Source organism: Genypterus blacodes, unplaced genomic scaffold (assembly GCF_046128005.1).
Source record: "Genypterus blacodes isolate CSIRO-AG114 ecotype Tasmania unplaced genomic scaffold, CSIRO-AGI_Gbla_v1 ptg000215l_1, whole genome shotgun sequence".
NCBI lineage: Eukaryota > Metazoa > Chordata > Actinopteri > Ophidiiformes > Ophidiidae > Genypterus > Genypterus blacodes.
The window spans coordinates 255,752-268,531 of record NW_027467014.1 but is presented as its reverse complement, the minus strand read 5'-3'; the positions used below and the strand labels follow the sequence as shown (position 1 = coordinate 268,531).

General features: G+C 47.4%; 1 protein-coding gene across 1 annotated transcript in view; it reads left to right on the top strand.

Moving 5' to 3' along the window:
* raver2 (ribonucleoprotein, PTB-binding 2) overlaps nucleotides 1–12,780 on the top strand; it is a 53,323-nt gene that overhangs the window by 33,245 nt on the left and 7,298 nt on the right. The window contains exons 5-12 of the mRNA XM_076170150.1: nucleotides 3,618–3,809; nucleotides 6,608–6,728; nucleotides 7,677–7,759; nucleotides 7,859–7,957; nucleotides 8,469–8,580; nucleotides 9,776–10,119; nucleotides 11,785–11,887; nucleotides 12,100–12,281. Of these exons, the coding sequence (XP_076026265.1) occupies nucleotides 3,618–3,809; nucleotides 6,608–6,728; nucleotides 7,677–7,759; nucleotides 7,859–7,957; nucleotides 8,469–8,580; nucleotides 9,776–10,119; nucleotides 11,785–11,887; nucleotides 12,100–12,281 (1,236 nt within the window). The remainder of the gene's footprint in view (nucleotides 1–3,617; nucleotides 3,810–6,607; nucleotides 6,729–7,676; nucleotides 7,760–7,858; nucleotides 7,958–8,468; nucleotides 8,581–9,775; nucleotides 10,120–11,784; nucleotides 11,888–12,099; nucleotides 12,282–12,780) is intronic.

Sequence of the window (12,780 nt, the reverse complement as noted above, 5' to 3'; positions counted from 1 at the left end):
CCCTCCCACTCTCCTCTCCTATATCCATTTCTGAAGTGGCAGAGTGGCTCGGGTCATTTCCATACAGTTTGCCTAATGTATGCTGATGATAATAGCCTATCGACCTACTCCTCCACACATACATCCATTTTCCCCTCCCTCCATCCGTCCTCGGCCGCGACCGGAGGGAACGGCAGACGGATGAGAGGCGGGAATGAGGGGCAGAGGGAGGGAGGAGAGGGAGGAGAGGGAGGGAGGAGAGGGCCACTTGATTGAGCGCTGATGGAAGCGAGCGTCAGTGTGCTGCCGGAGAAAGTAGAGAGAGAGAGAGAGAGAGAGAGAGAGACAGTATAAACACAGCTTTCCATGGAGTCCTGGGTTTGTTGTCTTAATAACAGAGCGAGACACCAATCATAAAACAAGTTCAACATAATCATTTGTTCATTTATGTCCAGATTTGAGTTTGTGTTTGAAGTTCCGCAGATTACTTTCTTCCCTTGTAGAGTCGTCTCGCCGAATTCCAGAGAGCGGCGACATCATAATGCACGCTGCCTTTGAAAAGCAACAATTGTAGCTGCAGGGATTTGCAGGAGATCATCCCCATTTCTCACAAGTCTCAGGATGCGTGACATGCATGCAGAGCACACGCATCACCAAGTTTATTGTTGGTATACTTTGCCTGTGTGTACCGGGAGGAAGTGTCGTTGTTGTTGTTGTCTGCCTGTCTCCACTTTGTCTTTGTTCCTGCCCCTGTGGTTCCAATGAGTATTAAACCTCAGGTCACATTCATTTTGGAGGACACCAAGTGTATTAGAGTCCTTAGTAGCTGTTACCGATAGTGAAAAGTAGTTTCTTGATCATTGCCAAAACTGGTTCAGCCCTGTTTAATGGTGCCGCAGCAACACCTCCAGGCTCTCACTCACTGACCCACATGAGCAAAGAAAGGAGTTTCAGAAATCCTTCCAGTATCCTCAGACTACGACCAACCATCAGTCAAACGCAAACAAATCAATGAGTTGGTCTTTGCAGTCTGACTGTGACCGTTCGTTTGTAAAATCTTGATGTTATGTATTGTGTGTTTTTTTTCTCTCTTAGCCATTACAAGCTCCCCCTCGTCTCCCCTGTGTAGTCCATATCTTTGTGTTACACGCTTTGTCGAGGCCTGGAGTCCAACAGAAGAATCATTTGTCACCAGAAACATGATCTGCGTGTCTCAGACTGCTCTTATCAATAGAAATATTACGCAACTAAATCACCTGGTTAAACTTAAATGGTCTCACATCAGCCCCTTCACCCCAATACTATTTTACCCTGGGACCTTTTCCCGCCATTTGCGTCTTACCAGTGGACACGTCTCTTGAAACCTGAGACAAATGGAGCGCCCCTCATGCGTTTTTTGAGTGTTTTAATTGGATTCAGCCAGTACTAGTGTGTTTTAACCATAAGCCATTAGCTCTTAGCCACTGTTATTAGCCAATCATATCCATTAGCTTGACGCTGTTAGCCTGCCTGCATTATTTAGCTGCTTTTAAGTGTATACATCACCGTTGACTGATCTTCAGTGACAGCAAATTCAATCTTCTCGAACATTAATGTTACTGGTCAGCACTACATGCTTCCCTTGAAATCTCCATCTATTGACCTGTAAACAAAGAAAAAGCCATCAGACTAGATGAAGGCCAGATATTTGCATTGTTGTTGATTTGGGTTGCCTGTCCCTTTAAGTTGAAGACTGTAATATTATTCAGTTCAAGCCAGGTGTCTCTCTTACAAAATTAAGGTGTGTGTGTGTGTGTGTACTTGTCCTCCCTAGAGCCTTGCAAGACTTGCAGGAGGGTGTATCTCTTACATCATGTCATTTCCTATCTATGCTTCTTTGACAAAGAGGCTGAGACAAGCTCTTTTACTTCCATCACAACATGCTGCTATCTGATTCTGTCAAAGAGCAATGTCATCTAACTCACACACACGCACGCACACAAACAAACATAATACTGTAGGTATAAACAAAGTGATACACAAGATTTATGTTCTTGTTTCGCACCTTCGAGACAACAGTTTGTATCTTTCTGTCAGATCCGTTACCAGTAGATAAGAGTTCATATTTCATGTGGTTAAGTCTAATAATATTAATCGCTTCCCCCTTGTGTGATTCCCTTTGGACGTAGTGGTGTTGTCCAATCACAAACAAACTGTGGAAGGATTCATTTGTTATGGGAACCATCGGCTCCCCCGGCTCATTCAATTCTCCCTGTCCAACTCTCTCCCCTCCTCTCAAATCAAGCCAAACCTAGGGTAAATCTTTAAAATGTTCAGCCAATCGGCGTTCTGGAATATGACATCGATACTTGATGATAAGCTTAATGAAGAGAGGGGAATTCCATCGCTTGTCTTGATTGCGCAGAAGAAGCTAAGTGGTGTTTACAGACGCTTATCTGAAGAGAAAATAAGGCTCAAAAAGCTTCATACATTGGAGGTGTATAATTATCAGTGATGTAATTTCCTCATGCATACTAAAGGATGATTGCTCCATAAAACACAAATTAACACTTGTGAACCCGCCGCTGATGCTTGTGCCTGTGGATCATCTCATTGGTTGATGGTTCATATTCTTCGGGGGAGAATCAATGCTAAGCCTCAGACTTAAATGTAACTTCCTCAGAATGAGAAACTACTTTAAAGATTCAGCTGCAGGTATCAAGTTCTCCATTAGGAAGAGCGTCAGCAGTCTGTGTTGCATTTTGTGTTTGGCTGTAACTCCCGGCAAACAATTTGAAGTGTTAACGGCGCGTCTTTATCGATCTGGGCGGGAACGAAAATAGAGTCAGGTCAGCTGCCATGTTGGACATTCAGTCTCTCATGAGGACCTTTGACCTATACTGGTTAATGTCTGCTAACTTGTAATGTGGTGTGTGATTTTCTCTCTTTTTTGTTTTCCTGTTCTATTTTACTCTTTCACCTGAAGTTAGTTGAAACCCACATCTCACAAACTTACATCAGTACCTACACGATAAATCTAAATTGTCAAACGAATGTGTCTGGTCACTTGTGTGTCCTTCGGCGTACATTAACACAGACTGGCCAGCTCAGTTAAATGCCCCTACACAACCATCCAACACCCACACAGTCTGTTTGCACTTCACAGCTCCTGTCAGGACTGTGTGTGTGTGTAGGGGGGGGCGTACAAACCACGCTTGATTGACGTCTCCCTGAAATGTCCTGGGTCCACTTTTACTACAGTATCCTTATCGATACTGTGAGCGTCTGAAATATTTTTCTTATTAGCTACTTTGTGATGTGTGGCTGCTTTTTCACCGTCTGCTGTCAAGCCCGAGCCCTGTGAGGATGAATAATGGGTCCCGCCTTTGAGCAGCGTTGTGGAGTTCGGTGACACCTACTGTGGTTTCACCCGACCTCCAACTGAACAGCACCGTAATCAGTCACAGACGTGTGGGTGTGCATTTTTTAAAATGGGCGTATTATTTGCAGTTTTCTAATGTGCCAAACCGACTGATTTGCGATTGCCCTTCTTTTTCCATTTTGCTTCCATTCCGAGCTGTCGATTTCATTTCTACACTTTATTTCCCAAAGCTCATATCCGCAATCTAATGCAGATATTTGTTTGTCCGTTTCCCCAGCTCGCTCAGGATGAGGGCAGCGCGGTCAGAGGTTTCGGCGTGGTGGAGTACGAAAGCTCGGAACAAGCGGAGGCTGTGCTGATAGAGATGGATCGAACGCCGGTGGGAGGACAGGAGATCCGGCTGTCACTCTGCACCCCCGGCACCTCAGGGAGAAGCACCCTGGCTGCACTCATCGCCGCCCAGGGTATGGTGAGTATAACCCAGGCAAGAGACGCAACGTGCATCATATCACACACACAGACACACACACAGACATGTCCATGATTCTGCTTTAAGTACTCAATCTCTAGACTTCAAAATCAAGTGGATCCAGTATAGAATCTAGAATATAGATGATAGTATCTGCATTTATTTGTGGCCTGGGAGTTTGTGCTCTGCATTACATCATCAGACGTCTAGGCCAGTGCAAGGCTGACAACAAACCTAATAATCTCTCTCCTTCTCCCTTCGCCCCCTCTCACACACTGACACCCACCCACAAACAAACAAATGTGGACACAGCCACCTCTAATTGTGAAGCCGGTGCAGTGTTATTGCACGTCCAGGCGTTAGGATATACTGAGGTCTGACACGGCACACACACGCATGAATTCCCCCCGCAGCTGAAACACTCTGTGTAGCCGTGTGGCCTCCCTCCTACACAATATTGGGGTAGCAGAGAGGCACTGACATGATAATTATAGTTCTATAGACTGAGCAGGCTCCTCTACTGTCTCCTGAAGCCAGCCTGAAATAAAACCACACTCACACTCACAGACGCTGACACACACACACACACACGCAGAAAACGCTTGGGCTCGCACAAGACGTAAACACAAATGAGTTGAAATGAAGGAAACCCACAGGCGAGAGTGATGCACATGGGCCGTGTGTGTGTGTGGGTGTGTGTGTGTGAGCAAGGTGTATCATAGGTTGAGTACGCTGTCATTAGAGTCATCGTCCTGTGTCCCCATTTCGATTGAGGCAGATTGGCAGTGTGCAAAGCAGAGCGGTAACGGTTGCATAAGGAGCCCGAAACAAAATGTCACTCAGGAGAATAAATGACGTGATTAAGAGGAGTGAGGGGCTGAAGAGGGGAGCTTTAATGGGAAGGAGAGTCAAAAGGAAGAGATAAATGGAGAAGGAGGTGGAGGTGCAGAGAGACAGAGGACATTAGTGGGCGGCGAGGCTAGAAGGCGCCCTCGGGCTCCTCTCAGTGTTATTGCGGCGAATGCGAACAGACAGGAAAAGAAACATCAGACCTTCAGAGGGAGATCAGGACTTGTGCTCCTCCGCCGCTCTCCTCAGGGGCGACTCGCTCATTTCTACCCGTTACTCAGTCTGAGCGGCGAGGACCAGATGGCCCGCTCCCTTCTCTCTTTCTCCTCTCTCTCTCTCTCTCTCGCTCCATCTTTCGCTCTCTCTCTCCTTTACACGCTTCTTCTCGCCTTCCTTTCTTCGCAGCTTCCTTACCTCCCTGCCGCGCTCGCGTGTGTGTGATTGTGTGTCTGTGTGTCTGTGTGTGTGTGTGTGTGTCACAGTTCAGTGTGTGGGTGTGTGGCTGGATTCTGTGCCAGTAGCCGAACAGACTGATGCATGCTGACATTTTCTCCAGCAGAAGGAAAAGAAATGAGAGAGCCATCCTTATCCTTATCCTCCTCCTCCTCCTTCCCCTCCCCCTCCTCCTCCTCGCCTCTTCCCTCGAAAGACGCTGTCAGCTACGACTGGCCTTGTTCGAGACCAGTGTTCGCACACACTCATACACACACTGCATACACTGTACGTACTAGACTCTCTTCCCTCTTCCTCTCTCGCTGACAGGCCGGAGTCGAACCCTCTCCATCCGTGTCAGTAACACTCAGTCTGGGCGAGGTGACAGGGAGGAAACAAGTCGCACTGTAGCTCAGAGCCAGACAGGAGGAGATATCACCATCCTTGCTTCAGCACGCCAAATTTAATTTCCACAGCACAACGAGTGATTGAATTGTTATTTAGGAAACGTGGCTCGCAGTGCTATTAAACGCACGCCAGCCGGAATCGGATGTTGAGTTCCAGGAAGTCCAGCTGACTTCAAATGAAAGCCTCATGTGTAGAATCAGAGTCAGAGTCCAGGTTATGTTGCGTAATCGCAGTATTTGGCAATTTGCGTTTTAAATTGATTCACAATCTCCTAATCTCTGCCAATTTCTATCACATACTTCCATGAGGTTTCAAAAATAAAATAATTTATTGCCGTAATCTCAGTTTCCTAATGCATGTGTACGCCTGCCCGTCTCCTGCTCTGCCTCGTTTCTCACACCTCCTTTAAGTCTGCCTCTCTCACCTTCCTCCTTTCCTTATTTCTCACACAGGTCCATTACTCTCTCTCCCTCTCTCTCTCTCTCTCTCTCTCCCTCTCCCTCTCTCTCCCTCCCTCTCTCTCTCTCTCTCTCCTCATCGTTTGTTTTCGTACTTTTATCTCCCAAATTGACTCTCCTCTCTGGAATGTCTCCGTAAAGCCATTTCCCAGTCCCCCAATGACGGCAGTTGTAAAATACATCAAGTGAATGTGATTGTTGTGAGCGAGCCCACAGCAGCAGAGGCTCCAGGGTCGGCCCAATCTTCATCCTTCCTCCTTTGACGTAATGCCAAGTGAAATACGATGAAAAGCCACTAAAAGCTCCTCTACTATGACTTCAGTCAGATATAGATCTTCACTGTTGCCTCACAAATTGTTTTTCTACGACTTTCTCCCCTGAAATGTTTTTATTTTTCCCCTGCACGGGCACTTCTGGTTGAACTCACATCAGTTTGCTTCACAGTTCTACTCGGGAATCCCAGGAAAAGGCATTTAGGTTTAATCCTGCCGTTTTTAACTTCAACCTAAGTTCTCAAACTCCACGCCAATGGGAACCAAACATCTTCCAAAAGTCCTTCTCAAAATCCATCCATGTGAATATCTGAACATTTCGTTTAGTTGCTCTCTTTGAATTCCTCGCCTGTGTGTGTTTGATCTGCTCCTACTGCAGATCATGAGTAACAGGAAGGGGCTGCTGCCAGAACCCAACCTGGCCCAGCTCCTGACCAGCATGACAAACCCCGCTGCCCTGCAGATCCTCATGAGGCCGTACCACACCGGGAAAAGAGGAGGTGAGGCTGCACATCACACATCTGCACCTTTAAAAGCATTATTTTGTTTCTTTACGGTACTTTGAGGGCTTTTCCACCCAGCGTCCATGAAGGTTTAACAGACAGACACCCTATTAAACTGGTAACTAAGTGTACATTGAGCTTAATAGTCTAATGCTACACACACACTCCGTTCAGAGAAAGATTACGTCTCGGTTTAGTGGGGATGAAGCGGATCTTGTTGCCTAACGATGCCTTTAAAACGTTCAGCTTGCAAACCTTCCCTGTAGGACGATGTGTTCAGGGCCTTTCAGGTGATATTTGCACGAACACTTTGCGTTGAGAGCAAACCCTGCGTTGTGTATCTGTGCTCTGGGGCGGAGGGGAGGACGGGAGGACGATCACTGATCCGTGGTTAGATTCCGTGTCTCACCTCGTCGACGTCGGGCTTCATTATTTGATGAATGGCTAATCAGGTATTAAAATGAAAGCGTGTGACATTAGTTGAACAAATGAGAACAGGAAAAGAGAGAAGATGGGAAGTGCGGGAGCGCTCGTAAAAAAGAAGAGCGCGCGCAATTAAAGTCTAAAATTAGGATCTTGATTAAATCTTAAACTTTCCCCTACCTATTCTGGAGCGAGCTGCCGGTAACGTTACAGGAGGAGTTCTCCCGTGAGTCACAGAAGCAAACGTACACAGGAAAGCAGAGAAGGAGGCTGTTTGCTCCGTCATGTCCCACACACAGCCGCGGTTAGAAGCTTCATTTCTCCTCTGCTGTGTGTGTTTCAGTGAAGGATGGAGCGGTTGATTGAATAGATGAATAATTCCGCCTGGGGGAAGTTTGACCGGCCGCTGTGTGACGGTGACGGATTGATGCAGGCAGGGGGGGGAAATACAATTTTAAAAACCTCGAATAAATAAATATAAGCACTGAGTGATGTATTGTTGTTGTTTCCCTGTGTTCTTAGGGAAGTACGGTCGTCACGGCAGCCTGCCTTTCCTCAGACCCCCCCTCACCACCGCCCTGCTCACGCTGGGCAAAGCACACCAGGTCACAACCGACAACATCTGTGGTGGAGTTTGTTTGTGTGTGTGTTAGTGTGTGTTTGCGTGTGTGTGATAATAAAGTTTGTGTTGCTTTATGTTGCAGAGTGCCATGCTTGGTAATGGACTCGTCCTTCAGAACCTCCTTCACATGCAGCTTGCCCAGCAGCAGCTTCTACACATCAAAGACAAACGCATCAGCACTGTGAGACACCTGTGTGTGTGTGTGTGTGTGTGTGTGTGTGCGTGGGTGTAATAGTTTGCATAAGTAAATGGAGAGGATGAAGATAACGTGTTTGTGTTGTTATTGTTTCATTCTCAGCTCTTAATGTCCAAATGAAGCTCAACACTAAGACACCATCACATGAAATGATTGCTTTTCTCCCTGAAAACGAAGATTTTATTTGCATTTCTTCTCTTAAAAGGATTTGTTATCTTTTGTTGGTTTTTGCTGGACTGAAAGTTAAAAGTCAAGATTCTTGCTTTGAATTTTTGACATAAAAAAATATGAATATTTTTAAGTGTGTGTGTCCGTGTGGGAGGGCAGTAGGCGCACACGGGTTCATGCGAGTGTGGTGTCTGTGTGTGTTATGCATGAGTTCAACTTCTCTTGCTCTCTCTTCTCTCCTTTTACTTCTCCTCCGTTAATCTTACCCTCCTTCTTCCTCCTCCCTCCATCCGCCCCCTTGTCCCCCTCCCCTGTCCTCTCCTCACAGATCTCCGGCCTGATCGGGGATCCGAACAGGCTGCTGATGCACAAAACGTTGTCCCTGCGTCCTCCGGGCATGGTGCCGCTGGGTAAAGGCCTCCTGGGAGACTCGCCCACCGGTAAGAGACAACTCAGATGAAGCTAACATAGACGGCACCCGCTCTGTTCATGTAGATCAAATGTACACTCAGCGTTTCTGACAGCTCCTGGTCCATTTGTGCCCGTTTGAGTCAGTCTGCATGTATGACATCATTCAGTTAAACATAAAATATACATAATAAGCATTCATTAACATCCTGATCTCCTTTTAACTCCTCGTTTTACCATTAAAGTAGAAGTAATGAACGTCTATCTTCAGTTTGTCAGCAGGATTACTCAAACAAGTGAAGCAAGACAGGAGATCTGAATGAAACAAAGGCGTACAAACTCCATATTGATCTGCCAATAAGCCTGATGAATAAAACAGAGTGTGTGTGTGTTTGTTCCTCCACCTCCACATTGACCTCTATCATCCGCGGTTGTCAGTCGGACAGAAACATTGATGCGATAACTGTGTCAAGTGGTTTGCATCACCGAGGCACAGAGCCGCAATCAGAGCCAGCGTTTGGGCTTGGAGGAGGTACTTTTGAACAACTGCGGGATGTAAACAGTGCAGAGGATGGAGGCTGGGTGTTAATGTTAATGTCAGATTCCTTGATGTGTCACTGCGTTACTACACTGCAGATCCTCAGCAGGGAACTGCAACGCATCTGCAATTCAAATCTCCAGCTGAGAAAATCTGTGTAGTTTTAAATGGAAATGATATATCACAGACGCTTTGTGTGTGTGTGTGTGTGCATGAGTGTGTGTGTGTGTGTGTGTGTGTGTGTGATGTTGCACTTGTGTCTGTTTGTAGTGTGAGGCTTGTATCACTGCGTGTCTGCAGGGATTGTTAGCTTAAGGCTTGTTAGAGCTGATTCTCTTAGTGCTCTGTGGAGGTCATCATTTGTCACAGCGATATTAGATTTAAAAAAAAGTGTGTGTGAGAGAGAGAGAGATTGTGTCGGTGTGTGTGTGTTTGCTGCAAATATGCATCTTTAATTATTTTGGAGTTGATACTTTTGTGTGTTTGTGTGTGGATACATATGTGTGTGTGTGTTTATTAAACCCTGGAGTGTGTGGAATCCTGGGAGTGTGAATAAACCTGATCAGTGTTGACGGATGAGCAGGAAGCCTTCTCTGATCTATTAGAGCAGCTGAGTTGAAGCAGCTGGAGTGTTGATCTCATATCCCACCTGTCCTCACCTGTCCTTTCCCTTCCTTTCACTCCCTCAGAGTTGGGCCAGGAGTCTGTGCCGGTTTCTACCCACAATGCCACAGTGGTGGTATCAGCATCAGGTGTGATGCCGTACCTTCAGGGTCGGACTGCGGGAGGAGATCAAATCAGCGGCCGCTCTGTCTCCACGACGCCCGCCGCCTCCTCCTCGTCCGTCTCGGTTCCGTGTGACAGACAGCCGGCGCCTCCAGGGACCCTGGTGAGCTCGCAGCCCCAGGGACAGAGCTACTCTCTGGGCATGAGCAGCTCGGGGCTCGGCCCGCCTCCGCCCAAACCCCCTGGAGGACTTTACACGTCAGCAGGGCAGCACAACAGCTCAGACTGCTATCCCCCGGCTACTTTGGTGAGCACACAACACGCACACACACACACTCACACACACACATCCCTTCATGTCTCACTCCCTTGCCATCTGTCTGTATACTGCATCTGTCACTTTTTCTGTGGTGGAACCAGCAAATTATTCCCAATTTAGCTCTGTGGTATCTCAGTCCTCATCCAGAACACACACAGATACACACACTGCGTGAGCGTACAAACAAAGCCTCAATCCCTCGCCGTGTCATTCCTGAAATTTCCCCCACAATGCATCTCACCCCCTATTTACTGATGCCCCGCAGCCTCGCCCCTGCCGTCTCTTTGCTACCTGTGAGAATATTTCACAAGAATAAAATCTCAGAGCAACAATGAGAGTAAAACGTCACGTAAGTTCATCACAGCTGTTTCAAATTACAGGAAATGTTTTGATGATTTTTTGCTTTCTTTCTGTCTGCTCACACTTTGGGCCAGACAGTCTGCACGTACAATTACTTATGACTGTCTGCTACTCGAAGAGAACAGAAGCCGGAGTCCAAGTTTCTTTGGCATCAAGTGAAAAAATAAACTTTGAAATGTGAAAAACTTCAGTTAACTTAGTGAACGATAGATACAGTATCTAAGAGAGAGTGAGAGAGAGAGAGAGAGTGAGTGAGTGAGTGAGTGAGTGAGTGAGTGAGAGAGAGAGAGTGAGTGAGTGAGTGAGTGAGTGAGAGTGAGTGAGTGAGTGAGAGAGAGAGAGAGTGAGAGAGAGTGAGAGAGAGTGAGAGAGAGAGAGAGAGTGAGTGAGTGAGTGAGTGAGTGAGAGAGAGAGAGAGAGTGAGTGAGTGAGTGAGTGAGTGAGTGAGTGAGAGTAAGTGTGTGAGAGTGAGTGAGAGTGAGTGAGTGAGAGAGAGAGAGAGTGAGAGAGAGTGAGAGAGAGAGTAAGAGTGAGAGTGAGAGAGTGAGTAAGTGAGAGAGAGAGAGACTGAGAGAGAGTGAGTGAGAGAGGTTAGTGTGAGTGAGTGAGTGAGTGAGTGAGTGAGTGAGTGAGTGAGCAAGCGAGCAAGCAAGTGTGAGTGTTTTGCGTGACCCAAACACATTCATGAAGAACAGAGACACCAGGATAATGGACGCCGTGCTCATTTACAAAATCAATCTCAGTAAATTACTAAATTGAAAACATGTGGCGGCGCAGATTTTTGCAGCCACATGGGTAATTTGCGTCATGCTTCGTAAACCCACGTGCGACTTTTTGAGCAAGCGGCACTGCTATGTGAACATTAGGAGCCATAAAAGCCTGGAAGATAATCACAGTTGTAAAGTTCTAAAGGGAGCTGCTTCCCGTCCCAGTGCCGCCCTCTCTGAAGTCAATTTAATAGAAGGGAAGAGTAATTAACAGCACACAGTCCGCCAGGTTTCTGCTGCCTGGAAGAATCTCTACTATGATTATAACAACCCTGAGGAGACGAGGTCAAAGTTTGTGTCGGTGCGTTTGTTTGTTCTACGCCGATCGTCATGGCAGCACAGGAAACCTCTACAGAGATGATTTGAGGTTTTAAAGGCTGGTTTGCCTGTGATTTTAATTTGCTACGAAAAGCTAAATCCTTTGAGATGAAAGGTGAGGAGGGCGAGGTCACGTGTCTGAAGACCCCGTGAATGACGAAGGCTGGTAAATGTCTTTGTGTCTGACCCCATTGTTCTCTCTGCTCAGATCGGTCAGAGTTCTCTTCTGGGCGAACCCCCGAAAGAAGTCAGGCTGCCCTCCAACCCTTACCTGAACCTCGCCAGCGTCATGCCAGGGATGGTTCTGCAAGGTAGATACACACACACAAACACAAACACACACAGATCTCTGAGTTAGAGACATTTGAATTCATTGTGTTGCTGTAGTGCCACCTACAGGCCAAATGCCACTACATTTAGCAGGTTCACTCAGTTTGCTGCTGGAGATGAGATGAACAATGTTTACCCACACTGTTATCTCTCCCGGGGTTTCCTCCTTGCTCACCCCTCCCTGTTACCCCAGGGTCAGTGGGGACCAAAGGTCAGGCGGGGCCGCCCGTCCCCGGAGTGTACGGCAGCCCGGTGGCTCCCATCGTCTCCCAGGGGCCCGGCTCCTACTCACACAGCGCACCGGCCACGACCACAGCCCCCTACAGCACCGATACCTCCACGGATTACAGCCAGTACAACCAGGCCTACACACAGGTAACAGGGAGGGAGGGAAAGAAGGAGGGAGGGAGGGAGGGAGGGAGGGAAGGGGCGAGGGAGGGAGGCAGGGAGGGAGGTGGTTGAGATGAGAATGATTATGGATTGTTGGGCAGACTGAATGATTGAGGATTTGGCAGAGAGCAGTGTGTGTCTCCATCTGTCCCTCTTCCTCTCTGTTAACACACCACTCATCACACATTGTGACGCCTCCCGCTCTCTCTCTCTCTCGCTCTCTCTTTCTCTCCCTCCCCTCCCTTCTGTCTTTCTGTCCTTGCCCAGAGTCTCGCCGTCTTCATGTCCCTCCAGCGGCGTGTGACGTGTCTGATATTTGCAAAGCGCTTCAAACTCGATTTCAAATGTTAATTACAATCCTCTCATCCAAACAAATGAGTCATGATTAGATAACCAATATAACGGTCTGTTTAATTTGCCTGGGAGGAAGAGAGAGCGAGAGAGGGAGAGAGAGAGAAGGGGAGAGAGAGAGAGAGAGAGAGAG